Source organism: Heloderma suspectum, chromosome 1 (assembly GCF_057233095.1).
Source record: "Heloderma suspectum isolate Gila_16-S chromosome 1, 16-S_ref, whole genome shotgun sequence".
Lineage (NCBI taxonomy): Eukaryota > Metazoa > Chordata > Lepidosauria > Squamata > Helodermatidae > Heloderma > Heloderma suspectum.
This window is the reverse complement of record NC_139458.1, coordinates 421,207,501-421,226,074: the sequence shown is the minus strand read 5'-3', so window position 1 is coordinate 421,226,074 and position 18,574 is coordinate 421,207,501. Positions and strand designations below refer to the sequence as shown.

General features: G+C 46.3%; 1 protein-coding gene across 18 annotated transcripts in view; it reads left to right on the top strand.

Annotated features, from left to right (window-relative positions):
* Positions 1 to 18,574, top strand: part of NRXN1 (neurexin 1) — a 1,598,206-nt gene that overhangs the window by 533,414 nt on the left and 1,046,218 nt on the right. For all 18 annotated transcript variants that reach the window (XM_084829231.1, XM_084829225.1, XM_084829224.1 and 15 more), the window contains one exon: positions 16,019 to 16,320. In XM_084829231.1, coding sequence (XP_084685357.1) covers positions 16,019 to 16,320 — 302 coding nt within the window. The remainder of the gene's footprint in view (positions 1 to 16,018; positions 16,321 to 18,574) is intronic.

Genomic DNA, 18,574 nt, shown 5'->3' with positions numbered 1-18,574 from the left:
AAATGGCGGCCACTATGGCGGCCGCCATTTGCGTCTGCAGCAGCCCGTCCATGGCTGGAAATCCGGCTGCGGACAGCCCGGAGTCTGCCGTCGAGGATTCCGGGGGGAGGGATGGAGCGCCTCCCCACCACCACAAAAGATTCTGCGAAAAGGTGAGTTTTATACATCCCTAACCTCAGCCCACACTTCTGAATAACCTCCCCTGGCGGTTTCATGTGGCGTTGAATAGCATAGGGGATGAAATAGACCTCTGTGGAACTCTGTGGCACAATTGCCAAGGCACAGAGCAATAATCCCCCCACACCACCATCCAAGTAGGAGCGGAACCACTGCAGCGCAGTGCCTCCAACTCTCAGCCCAGACAACCCATCCAGAAGGATACCATGGTCGATGGTACTGAAAGCCGCTGAGCGGTCCAGGAGAAACAACAGGGCTGCGCTCCGCCTGTCACCTCAATGTGGGTCAATGCTGCTCTTGCATGAAAATCCCTGTGCCTATTCTTCTAAAACCTGGCAGTCATAATCCTCCCTCCAGGGGGCTACCGTGACTGCAAATATCCTTTGCAGAGGGTTCATTTCACCCTGACCCACCAATGCACTTAACCTGCCCAACAAATGTTTAAAAAAATTTTACATGTCTTGGCCCAACCTTAATTTACTTACCTAAAGCACACACGCATGCACACACACACACACACAAACACCCTGGTGCAGGCTGCCTGGCTCCTGACTATGCAGATCACATTATTATTGTTCCTTTCAACTAGAGAAACGGTGCCCTGATTGACATTGCAGGTCAATGAGATGACAGAACCTGCACATGTATGGCTCTAATTATCCCTTTCCTGGGTAGGTCCAGAGTGTTCACTTGCAGCTTGGGCCTGCAGTTAGCAGTAACCCACAGCAGGCTGTCTTGAAGGGAGAGACAGCCTTCCTGAAGATAGGCCACCCCAGTCTCTACATCCTGAGGGGGAGGCTTTACTTACTGTTCCACAGCCTAACTGTGTTCATTCAGCCATGCTGCCCAGGAGAGTGTTCTATATTGTGGCACCCACTGTAAGAAATAATCTAGGGATGTACGAAAGTTCCACGATGGATCTCAGGGAGGCCGAATGCCAGCGCACTCGGCCCCCTGAAATCGGTGGCGGAACGGCCCCCCGCCCCCCTGGACGGGACTTACCTTAGGCAGATTTTCCTGGTGGCGGCGGCTCCGGCGGCAGCTCTGGCGGCGGTTCAGCGGCGGCGGCCGGTCTTTCAACCAGCTGCCGCCGCCGCCATTTCCAGGTAAAAAAAACAAAAAAAACAAAAAAACGTGATAGGCTACGTAAAGATTTACGTAGCCTATCATGGCTAGATTTTAAAAAACACTGTGATAGGCTACGTAAATGTTTAAGTAGCCTATTACGGCTGATTAAAAACAAACAAACGTGCGTACGCAAATGGCGGCGCCCATGGGCACTGCCATTTGCATCCGCACGGTTTTTTGGTTTTTTTTTAATCAGCCATGATAGGCTACGTAAACATTTATGTAGCCTATCACAGCTGACTGCAGGGATGCAAATGGTGGTGGCTACAGCCGCCGCCATTTGCATCCCTGCTAGCCAGCGACTGGATGTCCAGCTGCTGGCGGAGCCGGCCGGCGCCTCCGCAGAATCCCTGCAGAGCGGAGCCAGCCGGCCAGGGTTCCGGGGGGGGAGGAACGGAGGACCTCCCCCCCCAGCCAGGATTCCGGGGGGAGGGACGGAACGCCTCCCCCCCAGCATCAGCATAATCCGCGGAAAGGTAAGTACCTTTCGTACATCCCTAAAATATTCTCCCCATTGAGATCAGGCGGTTCCTCGTGTGGAGTTTTTCCCCAGGCAATATAGGGGTGCAATCCTATGCAGGTTTAGACGGGAAAAATTCCTACACCTCACAACATTCCCCAGCCACCCATGCTGGCTGGGGAATGTTGGGAGGTGTACGACTTTTTCCCATCTAAACCTGCATAGGATTGTACCCTACGACACGTGTGTTTATCTGGGTGCTTTATTGTTTTACTGATAGGTTTTATGGTACTTTATCACGTTTTATCTTATGCACTGGTCTGGGAATATTCTTAGGGTTTTTTTTTAATGAAAAGCTGTATAAAAAGTGAAATAAATTACATGGGTCACAACTGGAATTCTGGCACCCAAGGCAGTTGTCTACTTAACAATGATTGGGCTGGCCCTGCCTTGTGGAAATGGGGATTCCAAAGATGGCACCAGAGATTACACATGGAATACATGAGCAGCAGTACAGCTATAGACTATTTGTGACCTACTGGGAGGCCAACTATGCAAATAATTCCAATGCTCCCTTCATTTGCCACCCCAGCAGCTGTAGTAAATGAAGGCATACAAACATAAGAAGTGCCCTGCTGGATCAGACCCAGAGTCCATCTAGCCCAGCATTGTGTTCACACAGTGGCCAACCAGCTATCGGCCAGGAAGCCACGGGCCGGACACAAGTGCAACAGCACCCTCCCACCCATGTTCCCCAGCAACTGGTGTACATAGTCATAGTGCCTCTGATACTGGATGTAGCATATAGCCATCGGGACTAGTAGCCATTTATCTAACCCCGTTCTAAAGCCATCCAAATTGGTGGCCATCAGTACATGTTGTGGTAGTTGAATCCCATAGTTTAACTATGTGCTGTGTGAAGAAGTACTTTTTATCTGTCCTGAATCTCCCACCAATCAGCTTCATAGGATGACCCTGGGTTCTGGTATTATGATGAGAGGGGGAGAACAATGTCTCCCTATCCACATTCTCCACAGCATGAATAATTTTGTGTCATGTTTCCCCTTACCCTCCTTTTTCCGAAGATCAACAATCCCAAGTGTTGTAACTCTCCCTCATAGGGGAGATGCTCCAGCCCCTTGATCATTTTAGTTGCCCTTTCCTGAACTTTTTCCAGCTCTTCAATATCCTTTTTAGGTGTGCTGACCAGAACTGTACACAATATTCTAAGTGTGGTCACACCATAGATTTGTATACAGGCAGTATAAAGGCAGGGCAGATTTCTCTCAAGGAACAGGGGAATGGGAAAAGTAAGAGAGAGAAAAAAAGACCTCATTCATTGAAAGGAACATAGAGGATTCATTTTGCTTGATGATTGAAGTTTAAGTCAAAATAGCAACCATAATGGCATTTGCCAGCTGTTCCACAACCACTCATTTAGCAAGTTGAGACTTGAAATGACTATGTTAAATACACAGCTGGGAGATTACTGGTGTCTATGTTGTTAGTTTTTAATCGAATATAGTTTGGCTATTTCTCCCTATGTCCTCTGATCACTAGCAAACATCTCTATGCAGCGATTGGAGGAAAGTGAAGGGAGTGGCATGAAATGATTCAAACCCTGCCATGGGTAAATTCAGAATGACTGTCTGGTCTGGTCAACAGAACATAGGGTGACCACTTGTGGATGCCAAAAAAGAGGAAATCCATCACCAAGAAAGAGGACAAAAGAGGCTGGTGATTTGCATAACATTTGCATATGCTAATTTATATATACCAATGCAAATTTAGAAATGATTATTATAAATAGAAATATAGTACATCTTACCGTACTGTGGAAGACTGAGACCAGGTGACCGGTGCACCTGCCTATTCATCCTCCTGTCCACGTTCTAATGGCTGATAGGCCACAATTCTTAGGGTACATTATCTTTAAACTTGAATTGGACAAATAAAGAACTGTCCTCTGTAAAAGAGGACACCTGGCCACCCAGCACCTTCTGCCTCTTGTGCTCCAGGCCGCAGCTTTCTCATAACCTCCAAGGTGGAGAACATAGCCTTCAGGTCTGGGTTCAGGTGAGATGCACTCTCCCCCCCCCCCAGTTCTGCCCTGTTGTGACACATTTATGCATTCAAAATATACAAAAACAGTCTTTGTCTCATTTTAGTCCTTGTGCATATACAAAACCAAATGAGCCGATGCAGCCTGATTGGTAAGAGCCGTGGTCATGAATTGCAGGGGCTAGTCAATGCAGGGGCAATGGCAATGAAAATGGCAGTTGGGAAAGGAAAACAGTAAAGTGGAGAAATAAGGTGAGACTAAAGCAAGCTTTCCCAACCTAGTGCCCTCCAGATGTGTCAGACTGCAACTCCCATAACTCCCAGCCAACATGGCCATTCTGTGAACTATCTGTTGATGAACACGTTTGTACAGGGATGTATGAAAGGTACTTACCTTTCGGGGATTATGCTGATGGTGCAGGGGGAGGCGTTCTGTCCCTCCCTCCGGAATCCTCGCCAGGGGGGGAGGCGTTCCGTTCCTCCCCTCCCGGAATCCTGGCTGGCCGGCTGTGCTCCACAGCAATTCTGCGGAGCCGCCGGCCGGCTTCGCCAGCAGCCGGACATCCAGCCACTGGCTAAAAGGGATGCAAATGGCGGCGGCCGTAGCCACCGCCATTTGCGTCCCTGCAGTCAGCCGTGATAGGCTACGTAAATGTTTACGTAGCCTATCACGGCTGATTAAAAAAAAAATGTGCATATGCAGATGGTGGCGCCCATGGGCACCACTGTTTGCGTTCCTTATTTTGGCACGTCTTAGTCTACGTAAACATTTACGTAGACTAAGTCGGCGAAAGTAAGGGGAACACAAATAGCGTAGCGTCTGCGCTATTTGCGTTCCCCTTATTTTCGCCGTCTTAGTCTACGTAAATGTTTACGTAGACTAAGACGTGCCAAAATAAGGAACGCAACTGGCGGCGCCCATGGGCGCCGCCATTTGCATACGCACCTTTGTTTGTTTTTTATGTCAGCCGTGATAGGCTACGTAAACATTTACGTAGTCTATCATGGTTTTTTTTTAAAATCTATCCATGATAGGCTACGTAAATCTTTACGAAGCCTATCACATGTTTTTTTTTTAAAAAAAAACACCTGGAAATGGTGGCGGCGGCGGAACTTTCGTACATTCCTAAGTTTGTAGAGCTCTATTAAGGACAAAGAAATCCATGGCTGCTGCTCATAACATACCTTGGCATTGCAGCATATGGAACCTTAAAAACTTACTTTAGAATTTTAAAAGGATAGAAATCTACAAGGAAACACCGAAGACATGTTCTGTTGAGTGCATAATCCATTGGGGTATCTATTGAAGAAGAAATTTATGGCCAAAGAATAAGAAATCAGAGATTGCCTTCCTGTGATTTACTGATAGACCTCTGGCGAGATGCATATTAAATAGATATTTGTCAATACCAGCAATACTGATTTGATCTTTCCAATGACAATGCCAGCTGCATTCCCCCCACTCCAATAAAGAGGTACAGAGTTGCTGATTGAGTTTCTTTTGTCCGCAAGGAAAAGTGCCAGGGAGTCAAAATAATTCACCTTGTTTCTTTGTGGAGGGGCTTAACAGGAGGCACAAAAGGTGCTAAGATTCTTGAAAACTATCCAACATCCCTATTGCTGTGTATTTGTATACAACAGTTTAATTCTTTTGGATGTCCTTCACAATAACCACCACAACATGGCTCATGGTGAACTGGACTGAAACTAGGGATGGCGGAGAATTTCTCCCCGAAACTTCGGGGGGCCGAGCACCAACGTGTTCGGCCCCCCGAACAAGTTTCGGGGAAAAATCCTCCGCCCCCCCACCCCCCGCCCCCCCCCCCGGGACGGGACTTACCTTCCCTGAATGTCACTCCCGGCGGCAGGTCTGGCTGGCGGTTCGTCCAGCGTTCGAGCGGGGCGGGAGCGGCAGCCGGTCTTTTGACCGGCTGCCGCCCCCGCCATTGCAATGAAAGAAAAAAAAAAACACGTCCCCTGATAGGCTACGTGACGATTCACGTAGCCTATCACGGCAAGATTTGCAAAGTCAGCCGTGATAGGCTACGTGAATCGTCACGTAGCCTATCACGGGTGACTTTAAAAAAAAAAAAAAAAGTGTGTACAGATAATGGCGGCCCCCATAGGGAGCCGCCATTCCCCTTCCTTATTTGGTCGCTGTAGTCTACATCAGTGTTTACATAGACTACGGCGAAAATAAGGGCAACGCTATTTGCGTTGCCCTTATTTTCTCCGTAGTCTACGTAAACATTGACGTAGACTACAGCAACTAAATAAGGAACGCGAATGGCGGCTCCCTATGGGGGCCGCCATTCGCGTACGCGCTTTTTTTTTTTAAGTCACCCGTGATAGGCTACGTGACGATTCACGTAGCCTATCACGGCTGACTTTCCAGCTCTAGCCGTGATAGGCTACGTGAATCGTCACGTAGCCTATCAGGGGACGTGTTTGTTTGTTTTTTGTTACTTTCGTGTTCGCGGCCGGGCGAGGCGGGAAGCCTCCTCCCCGGCCTGAATTTCGGCCGGGCGAGGCGGGAAGCCTCCCCCCCCGGCCTGAACTTCGCGGGGGGAGCAGCGAAGCGCTCCCCCCCACCGTGAAAAAGCTGCAAGAAAAGGTAAGTGACTTTCGTTCACCCCTAACTGAAACTGGATCTGCTAACTACATGGGAGCCACTTTTACACAGTCTCCAACCCTGTGGCAGCCATATTCTATAATGTGGAGATGGAGCTTGGCAAACTGGGCAGACCTGACACCATACTGGTTTTTGTAGCACTTACAATTAGGGATGTCAGAGAATTTCGCCACGAATCTCAGGTGGCGATCTCGGGTGGCGATCACCGAAATCCGTGGCAAAATGGTCTGCCCCCCCGCCCCCCCCCCAGGGACGGGACTTACCTTGGGCGAATCCTCCTGTCGGCGGCGGTTCGGCAGCGGCGGCAGCGGCGGCCGGTCTTCCGACCAGCAGCCACCGCTGCCATTTCCAGTAAAAAAAAAAAACGTGATAGGCTACGTAAAGATTAACGTAGCCTATCACGGCTAGATTTTTAAAAGAACACCGTCATAGGCTATGTAAATCTTTACGTAGCCTATCACGGCTGAGTAAAAAAAAAGACCAAAAAAAGTGCGTACGTGCCCATGGGCGCCGCCATTTGTGTTCCTTATTTTGGCACGTCTAGTCTACGTAAACATTTACATAGACTACAGTGAAAATAAGGGGAACGCAAATAGTAGGGTTTTTTGTTTTTTTTACTCAGCCGTGATAGGCTACATAAACATTTATGTAGCCTATCACGACTGACTACAGGGACGCAAATGGCAGTGGCTACGGCCGCCGCCATTTGCGTTCCTGGCTGGCCAGGATTCGGGGGGGGGACGGAGCGCCTCTCCCCCAGCCAGAATTTCAGGGGGGAGGGACGGAGCACCTCCCCCCCAGCCAGAATTTCAGGGGGAGGGACGAAGCGCCTCACCCCCACCTCAAATCAAATTTTGTCAAAATGTAAGTGACTTTCGTACATCCCTACTTAGGGATGTCAGAGAATTCCACAACGGATCTCAGTGAGGCTGAATGCCAGTGCATTCAGCCCCCTGAAATCCATCGCAGAATGAAGCCCCCCCCAATCCACGAAAGGCACGTGGGATGAACTCACCGCCACCCCCAACCCACAAAAGGCACGCGAAACAGAGCACTTACCTGCTCCCGTCCGCGCTGCTTTGCGAATGGTGGCCGTCCTGCGGCCACCATTCGCTTCCTCCTCTTCCTAGCCATGATAGGCTACGTAAATACTTACGTAGCCTATCACGGCTAATGCAGGGATGCCATTTGCTTCCCTGCAGAGGCCGTGATAGGCTACATAAATATTTACGTAGCCTATTACGGCAGGGGGGAAAAAACCCAGCATACGCAAATGGCGGTAGCCACCACCATTTGCGTACACTGGGGTTTTTTTCTCCCTGCCATGATAGGCTATGTAAATATTTCCGTAGCCTATCATGGCTAAATACAGGGATGCAAACGGCTATGACAGAAACCATTTGCGTCCCTGCAGGGCTGCCCAGCGGCTGGATGTCTGGCTGTGGGCGGCCGGAGCTGGCTGGCGGCTCCGCAGCTTGGCCACAGAGCGGAGCCGGCCAGGCAGGATTCCGGGTGGGAGGACCAGATTGCCTCCCCCACGTCGAGGATTCCGGGGGGAGGGATGGAGCGCCTCCCCCCCCAGCGGAAACAGAACGGAACGGAAGGTAAGTGCTCCATCCATCCCTACTTATGATAATTGGCATTGCACAGTTGAGATGTTTACATGTTTGCAAGATGATAGAGATCCTCATTCTTTTTAACAGACACACTATCCCATTTTGAGCCACAGCTAGGTATGTATGTATTTTGTAAAATCCATTCAGTCCGTGTTTCGTGGATTATCAGGCGCCTTTTGTTCCAACGTCTGCTCATTGGTAGAATCAGATTTTTTTCCAATTTCCTGAATTTCTGCACATTTGCACTTGCGAAAATGTGTAATCCCCCCCAATGCACCTTTTCATGCTTTCACCTGTGGGGGGAATGCACATGTTCAGCCAGTGTTTTTTAATTTTATTTTACATATTTTACTATGACTACATTTCCATAAAATTCTGGAAATTATAAAAACAAAAACTGGTCCATAAGTCCACAGAATCTGTGCGACTCTGGGCGCGGGGCGGGGATGTCCACTAAAGAATCCAAAGGTCAGATTCATAGAAATCTGAACTCACTTGATACCGTTCTGGAGTTCTCCAAGATCCCTAGCTACAGCTAGCAATGTACAAAAGTCACTTACCTTTTTGCGGATTGTGTTCATGGAGGTGATCCGGTCCTCCCCCACCGGAATCCTCGTCGGCCGGCTGTGCTCTGCAGTGGCTCCACGGAGCAGCCGGCCAGGCCCAGGTCAGGGCCGTCCGCAGCCGGATTTCCGGCCGCGGAGGGCTCTGGGTAAAAAACAAAACAAAACCGTGTATGCAAATGGCGGTGGCTACGTAAAGACTTACGTAGCCTATCATGTCTGGGTTTTAGAAAAAACAAAAACGCGTACGCAAATGGCAGTGGCTACGGCCGCCGCCATTTGCGTTCCTTATTTTTCGCTGTCTTAGTCTACGTCAATATTTATGTAGACTAAGACAAAGAAAAGAAAGGGGAATGCAAATAGCGTAGTCTTTACGTAGCCTATCACGTCTATGGGGAAAAAAAGAGAAAAAGTCCAGACTGCAAAAGGCGGCGGCGGCAGCTGGTTGGAAGACCAGCTGGTGCCGCCGCCAAAGCCGCCGGTGGAGCCGCCGCCGTCCGGAACATCTGCCCCAGGTAAGTCTCATCCCGGGGGGGATCCGCGGGGGGTGGGGGCGTGGCAGGCCGTTCCGCGATGGTTTTTGGGGGGCCGAATGCACTGGCATTCGGCCTCACTGAGATCCGTCACGGAATTCTCTGACATCCCTAGCTACAGCTCACAGTTTATGTCACTGTTGCTATGGCTAGAGTGGATTCAGACTGGAGTTAGACATTAGCTAATTTCAGACATTTCAGGCAGTTGAAACCAGTGATCACAAACCACCATGAAGTTAGGCACCCTTAAGGCAGTTAGGCACACTTATGGCTTATCAATGTCAATGGGGTTAAGCACACATAACTGTAGACAAATGGATTTTAGCGCACCTGTTCATATCCTATGTTTGTTTATGACTCTGTCCTGGACTATTTGTACTGGTTTTACTGCAGTTTTTCAATACATGCTGGATTTTCTTAAATCTATGGGCCACTTACACAATGGCCCAGATTCTAGGCATAGGGCTGGGTTTTTGCCCAGGCAACCTCCCTGAGTAATATAGCATTTATCTGTGTGATATGATACACACATTCATAGAAGTGTATGCCTTGCCTATTTGACATGGCCAATACTTTTTTTTTTTTTACCATGGATAGTTCTGGATGTGTAAAATCCTAAAATAAAGATGCACAACCCATTCCATCCACAGTTGAAGTGTGTACATGGGAGTCCAAAGGCTGCTTCTTTACCACATCTCACAAGTGGCCTGTACATTGGGCCACTGTGTGAACCGGTGCTATGCTGAAGAAGTGTGTTACCTAGGGATGGCAAAGAAATCCGCCACAGACTCCAGTGAGGCCGGATTCTTTGGAATCTAGCCCCTGGAGTCCGTGATGGAACGGACTACCCCCCCGCCACCCCCGAAATCCCCCCGGGATGTAACCTACGTGACAGCGGCTGGTCCGGGTCGCCGTCTTCATTCCGCAGCCATCCGCTGCCGAGCTGTGGAACAAAATGGCATCCGGCGTCCGCTATGCCATTTGCGTCCCTGCCATTGGCCGTGATAGGCTACATAAATATTTTCATACCCAATCACGGCCAACAGCAGGGACACAAATAGTGTCCCCTACGCTGGACACCATTTGCGTCCGCAGACCGGCCGTGGCCGGATGTGTGGCCGGAGCCAGCCGGCGGCTCTGCGGACTCCCCGCGTAGCGGAGCCAGTCGGGGAGGATTCCGGGGGGAGGACCAGATCACCTCCCTCCACCTGCAGACCCCCCCCCATGGACCCCAGGTAAGGGGATCCGTACATCCCTAGTGTTACCTTTAAAAAGTTATAATGACTAGTACTCTGTTAAACATTCATCCATTGGGATCAGCCATTTCCACACAACTTGATACCACATTCCTTGGCTTCCCCAATGTATTGTGATGTGAATTGTACTATGGATGTATTATAGGGATTTGTCTCTCCTTAGAGTGCAGTATCTGCATACTGCACATGTGAAGGTCTCGTATCTGAGTCCAAGACTGTGGATATGTGATTTTTTTCACATAAGCTTATCTAGCTACAGCAGTTTGTGGTTCGGACACTTGCTGTCATCCCGCTAATGCAAAGTTTCTACTGCTTGTGGCAACTCTGTTTTCATCCTTGCACAAATGTCAGATCCATTCCTTTGATTTCACTTGTGCCAACTGTTGATTCAACTGTTGATTGTTGTTGTTGTGACAACTGCTCTACAAGTCCTTCCAAAGATGTTGCACAAGGCATTCCACAAACTGTTCTGCAACTCTGTCGAACAAGATGTTGCACAAGGCATTGCACAACAATGTCATTAGGCTATGTGTTTCTTGCAGTAGTTGTGCTAGCAGCTGCACATTCAGTAGCAGAACAAGCCCAGTTCTTGAAATTTTTCTACTAATCTAATGTTGGATGTAGCTATTGAGATCCATGTATGGATGTTCTTTGTTTTTACTAGGTCACAATCTAAGATGATAACATCGTTGGGGATGGAAGTCTGTCTTTTTCTTTTTAATTTATGTGATTCTATAAGCTGCGATGTACATTGATGATGATGATGATGATGATGAAAATAATAATTATTAATATACCTCCGAAGAACTCCATGTTTTGAAGATATACTGCCCCATTTTGCATATTTTCTGGGAGAAGAAACTCCCATTATAGGAAGTCTGCTTTTGAATAGCTGCACACACCACCACACCACATTTGCTGCAGTTCTCCATGACATTTAACATTGGCTTGGAGAGCCTTTAATCTGGTGTGGATGTCAGTTGAATTCCCTACCAATATTACATGTTACTGGTGCATTGATACAGGGAGGTCCTGTATCACCAGCTGGAAGAATTTGACTTTCCATCTAGTTCTTTCCTGGCAGTGGTTCACATGCATGGTTATATTTCATTTGCATTGATACATCCAGGGGTACTTCGTATTTAACAAGAGTTGGTAGTAGATATGGAGTAGGATTTAATACTAGGGATGGACAAAACGTCCCCTGCTGTCCTGCATGCTGCTTGCTGAATCCCTGCTACTTACCTGACCCAGTGAGCAGCATGGGGTGAGCTGCCGGGCCATCCAGACTCTCATTTTTTAGATGAGCCTCCATTTTGTGCAAGACAGGGCTGTATATTTCATAGGTCTACTGTTTACACTGTAGATCTACACAATGGTGGCTGTAAAGGTTCATTTCTATGGCTGAAACAAACCCTCACGACCACTATTGTGTTGATCTACTGTGCAAGCAGTAGATCTATGAAAATACAGAGCCCCATCTTGTGCAAAAATGGTCACTCACATGGCTGCTAAGTCCTGGCCTTTCACACAGGGCAGGAATGAATGTTCCTCCAGCTGGGTTCAGGGGCACGGGTGGGCAGGAGATTCGGTGGGTTCCCAACCAAGTCATGCACCCACACCATCCCTGTTTAATATTTGACAGTTGACAGTGTATGACATTCTACAATTAAACCTAGCGAAAATCAAAATGATCAAGAGGTGTCAACATGTCTAAATCACTTCAGTTCTGATGTGAGATTTCACATCCAAAATCTGAATTTCAAATGCAAACTTCGACGTTACACTTTGCAACATGGAAATTCAAACTTTCCATTTTGACAATTTGTTTTTTGGCTAAATCTTTTAAACGTTAAATGTGTGCTGAGTTTGGGAGAAACTGTTGGATTTGATGCAGAAAATGTTTACCATTTTGAGTTTACTACACAACTTCAAGGAAACTCTGAGAAGTGTTGACAGAGGCACAGTATATATAATATGACATCAATCCAAATTGGCACATTGGGATTTGAACACACCATGTGGCTATTTCATATCCTTTCTTTATTGTGTGCTAGGGTCCAACTCATATCAATATAACTCCCTTTTAAAATTATATGTATCAATACTGGACACTCTCCTCCAAATGGGATTCTTCTGAAATTATCTTCTGCTGAATTTCACCCCACATTGTGGCATTTTAAATTATCTTGACTTGCTTCGGAAGTTCAACAAATGTGTTAGAAATTATCTCCATTGTTGTGTTATTTATGTAATTATGTATTTATTTTTGCCAAATTTGGCACAAAGAATTGTGCATTGTCTGTTTTGCCAACTGCCATAGCTTTCTATTTCTTTTGTTTATTTCACATCTCCTCCCCCCTCCCTGCACTTGGGATATGCAAACTCACTCCATCCAGATTCTCTGGATGCCCGCATGGCCCCTGCCCCTGCTCTCCGGTCCCTGGACCCCACTCGAACTCCTCCCACACTCGACGAGCAGCCTGCACTCACACTAGCAGCCTCATCGAGCTCCGTGGTCACCATTCTTTTCGAAAAATAAAATGGCATTCGTAAAAATGTGCATGTCTTTGTATGCATGAAAATGTGCATTTTGTGCACATATTCTCATGTGTGAAATGCACATTTTGTGAAGGTGCATATTTGTGTGTGTGCAAAAATATGTCTTTTTTTGAAAAAAGTGCATTGTCGTGCATATGCGAATATGCGCATTCGCGAAAATGCACGTTTGTGTGTGTGCACAAACATGTGCATTTTTGCAGTCACCATTTTATTTCTCAAAAAATGGTGACTGCGAAGTTCTAAGAGGCCACCAGGTTGTGTGTGCAGGCCATTCTCCAAGCATGGGCAAGGAGTGAGCAGGGGCAAGGGCTCAGCAAGCAGGGCTTGGGGGTGAGGGCAGGGGCAGTTCCGCTGTATTCCCAGACTGAATCAGGCACTCACGCCATCCCTACCCTGCACTCTACATTACCAATCCACACATGTACATCGATTGGACAGTGCAAAATCCATATTTTCTGTGGTGTTTTATTGCTCAGGAGCATATGCGTGTATCAGCAAAACACTACACAAAACGAATCTTGATGCGATGATATTATTTTTTGGCAGTCCAAAATTGCAGGCAAGGGGGAGAGATGCAAATGAACTGAAGGAAATGAAAGCTGAAGCAGAAACTGCATGTACTCAAATTCAAAGTGATCTTGATAGACTGGAGAGCTGGGCAGAAAACAACAGAATGAAATTTAATAGGGATAAATGCCAAGTTCTGCACCAAGGAAAAAGAAACCAAATGCACAGTTAGAAGATGGGGGAGACTTGGCTCAACAATACTACAAGCAAGAAGGATCTTGGAATTATTGTAGATCACAAGCTGAACATGAGCAATAATGTGATGCGGCTGCAAAATAGGCAAATGCTATTTGGGGCTGCATTAATAGAAGTATAGCTTCCAAATCCCATGAAGTACTAGTTTCCTCTACTCAGCACTGGTTAGGCCTCATCTTGAGTTCTGTGTCCAGTTCTGGGCACCACACTTTAAGAAAGATGCAGACAAGCTGGAGAGGTTTCAGAGGAGGGCTCTGAACTCCATCTGATACGGCGGCTGCGCCCCTTCCTTCCCGACCATCTGCTCCCATCGGTAGTACATGCCCTGGTCTCCTCTCATTTAGACTACTGTAATGCACTCTACGTGGGGTTACCCTTGAAGACGGTTCGGAAGCTGCAGCTGGTACAGAATGCGGCGGCTCGCCTGATTAAAGGCAGCCGCCGGTGAGATCACATCACTCCAGTGCTGAAGGAGTTGCACTGGTTACCAGTTGTTTTCCGGGCCAAATTCAAGGTGTTGGTTTTGACCTTTAAAACCCTATATGGTTCCGGCCCAGCCTATCTTAAGGAGCGCCTCCAGCAGCACCAGACAGGCCGCTTAACAAGATCAGCCTCGGATGGCCTTCTCTCTGTCCCATCAGCCAGGACAGCTAGACTGGTGGGGACGAGGGAGAGGGCCTTTTCTGTAGTGGCCCCCACTCTGTGGAACTCCCTCCCTAGGGAACTCCATCATGCCCCCTCTTTAATGAGCTTCCGTCGTGCATTAAAAACGTTGTTGTTCAGGCAGGCATTTGGGGTGGGTTAGGGTATTTTAGAAAATGTTTTTGTTGTAGAATTTTATTGTTTTATTGCATGTTGTACATCGCCCAGAGTGGCTGGGTGACCAGCCAGATGGGCGATTAATAAATTGAATAATAAATAAATAAATAAATGGGCAACGAAGATGATCAGAGGACTGGCAGCAAAGCCCTCTGAGGAGAGACTGAAAGAACTGGACTTGTTTAGCATTGAAAAGAGAAGACTGAGTGGAGATATGATAGGACTCTTCAAGTACTGGAAAGTTTGTCACAGAGAGGAAGGCCAGGATCTCTTCTCGGTCATCCCAGAGTGCAGGACACAGAATAATGGGCTCAAGTTACAGGAAGCCAGATTCTGGCTGAACATCAGGAAAACTTCCTGACCATCAGAGCAATACGACAATGGAACCAATTACCTAGGGAGGTGGTGGGCTCTCCTGGAGTCATTCCAGACGAGGCTGGACAGCCATTTGTCAGGGATGCTTTGACCTGGATTCCTGCATTAAGCACGGGGTTGGACTCGATGGTCTTATAGACTCCTTGCAACACATACTCAATTCTATGGTTCTATGAGTCTACTCAAATATCCAGAATTGATGTTCAAAATCTTCTTAGACTGGAACGAAGAAGCGGTGGAATGCAGGACTGAGCAAACTTCAGGAACAGGGGAAGTCCTCTCAGCATTGCCTCCAAATTCCTTTGCCATAAACATCCTTTACAAAAAATGTTCTGCATACCAGCTTGCACGGTGACTGCCAGTGCATTGAACACATGCAGCCTTCCTCATAAACTTTATGGTGTGGGATGGCCAGTGGATTGCAGCATTCATGAAACATTTGTTTATCTATATTAAAATATATGCCACCTTTCTGTCCAAAAAGGTCACTCAAACCCATCAATAGATTTGAGACTCCCCCCCCCAAATCATGATAGCACCAAGATTATTTTTGTGTAGTTACCAGTTGTTTTCCATGCCAAATTCAAGGTGCCTGGAATGCCTCCACCATGCCTCCTCTTTAATGAGCTTCCACCATGCATTAAAAACATGGTTGTTCAGGCAGGCATTTGGGGAGGGTTAGGGTATTTTTAGAAATACGTTGTTTTAAAGCAGAATTTTGTTTTTAAATTGTATTGCTGTATATCGCCCAGAGTGGATGGGTGACCGGCCAGATGAGCAATTAAGAAATTCAATGAATGAATGAATAAATAAATAAATAAATAAAGTCTTGCTGATGCATACATGTACTCCTGAGCAGTAAAACACCACACAAAATTTGGATTTTGCTCTGTTCAATCAATCCACTGTTAATTCTTTAATCATATTTCTTTGTTTCAAAAAAAAAGAAGAAAAGATTTCCTGTTGGTGATGCTGATGCTAGGTGAAAAAAGTCTGATTTTTGTGAATAATTGTATTTATTTTAGATCCAGGGATTCAGAGATTCTCGCTCTGTCTTTCTCCTTATTTCTCTAGGAAAGGAAGAATACATCGCAACATTCAAAGGGTCAGAGTATTTCTGCTACGACTTGTCCCAGAACCCGATCCAGAGCAGCAGCGATGAAATCACTCTGTCCTTCAAAACTCTTCAGAGGAATGGACTGATGCTTCACACCGGAAAATCGGCTGATTATGTCAACCTTGCCCTGAAAAACGGAGCTGTCTCCTTGGTTATTAATTTGGGCTCAGGGGCCTTTGAAGCGCTGGTGGAACCTGTGAATGGGAAATTTAATGACAATGCCTGGCATGATGTGAAAGTAACCAGGAATCTGCGTCAGGTAACAGTACAATGGATACAGCAATAACTGACTTTTCTTCTGCCACAGCTAAGTGTTTAGTGATCTTGCAGTTAGAACAACATGCCACTGAGTGTTTAACAGACCTCTGAAATGTAGAGTTCAAAGTGTTACCAAGAGATGGGTCATTCCTACCACATGTGAGCACAGGCACACCTAGAAAGTTGTTGTGGTCCAGGCTTGCTTTGAACAACTGTAGAATTTCAGCCCGATGTTTAAAATGGGGAGGGGAGATTACAGATACCATGGAGACCAAGGTAAGGGACAACTAGTCTTTACTTAGCAAACTGTTTTGTAGTTGTCCAGGTGATGTTCATGTTGTTGAAACAAAGTTTTAAAAATGTGCTGGGATAAATGATTTTTATTTTTAAAAATCCAAAATGGAGCCTTTCAGTTGTAAAATAAATAATTAATGACTTTACATATGTAATCAAATAAATATAAAAATGAAAGATCCTTCACCTCCTAGGCCCAGCAATGTGGGTAGGGATAGATGAGCACTGGGCCCTTCCCAGCTGGTCCTTGGGAATGTGCACAGGGCCATACATTTATCATAGTGAAACAGTCCTTTCTTTCAATGGGAGGCCGAGGGTTACTCATGTTCTGGAGTTCTATATGCACCTTTTATGTATTCATTCATTGGAAGTATTTATTTAACTGCCCTTCCTCAGGAGGATTCTGGGGCAGTGTACACAAGTGTGAGTTAAATTATTCCCACAGATATATAAATACAATATAATAAAAACAACAAATAAGTGTAAGAGGACATAAAGTAACAAATAAGCAGATTTGTGTGTGTGTGTAAGAGACTTAAAACAAATGAAACAGAAATTCATCTAAAATACCTGGGCAAATAGGTAGGTCTTAACTTGGTGCCAAAAATATTGTAGCGCCAGCTCCATTATCCACATAATTCTCACAAAACATCTTTTGGAGCATCTGCTGCCATGTAAACTTCTTATCTTCTCATTGTAATGTATTCACTTTGATGTGCCAATTATTCATGGGCGCAAGCGCTCTGACCTCTTCATGGAGTTTCTCCATCCATGTGAGTCTCTCACTCATTTAAATGGTGGAACGTATTTTATCCATGCAAAGGAGTGTTCAATGCAAGCATGGTCATTCTGTTGAAATATGAAGGGGGCTCTCATAGCAGTGGAGTTATACCCAAGGAACCGTTTGCATATTCCACAGGAAGGCACTGACAGTAATGAACTATAAATAGCATTTAAAATGCATAGCCTTATGCCCTAAGGCTGCAGTTGTTGTTGTTTTTAATTATCATTCATTTCTTATCATGTATTTCAATGAAACAAAACAAAACCATTAAAAAGAAAAGAAAAAGCAGAAAAAAGAATATAACAGAACTTCATGCTTTAAAAGTTTCAATTTGAACTGATTATATTTATGTATATATATGTACACACACACACACACACACACGTATATATATATATATATATATATATATATATGGAAATTCAGCTTTCTAGAAAGAGTAAGTCATGCATAAACTTCAACAAAAGCAGACCAAATGGCCATAAGGATGGCTGAGTCACCCCTGTGTGTGCCTCTCTCAGTCCAGACCCTTGCTGGCCTCAGTAAAGCAGCCATTTATGCAAGATTTATTTCTATTACATTATTTGTATACTGCTCCCCAAACCAAAGATCTTGGAGCAGTGAACAGCAGACATGATAAAGAGTAAAAACACCATGTTGAAATAATTTTTAAAAAAATTAAAAAAGAAACATTTCTGTAAATGGGGATTTACAGAAAAGGCCAAGCCACCATTTTTACGAAAATGGCAGCTTGGCAGACCAGCAGGAAGTGCCACACTTGCCCGGCTCAGCGACTGCCAAGTCTGGCAAGTGCAGCAGTCCACAGACTGGAGGTCAAGAGGCCAAGCAGCTGTCAAGGGCTCCTTGGAGGGCTCTCAGTCTAATCCAGTAGCCAAGTCCAGACACAGACAAAGGGATTCTTTTCAAAGCTTTATTCTTCTTTTACAACTTAACAGCTCTACAGGTAGCAACTAGATCTGAGCAGCAGCATCCCTATGCCCTAAGTTGGAACAGTTGGTCCCCGTTTGAAGGGCAATTACTGGCAGACCCCTGAATATAAGGACTAGGGAGAATCCCTCCCCTTTTCCCTTGGATCCTCTGGGCGCAACTGTTCTTTGAGCGCAACCCATTTGGCGCCGCGCTCTGCGTCTGCGCCACGCATCCCCCCCAGTCTGCT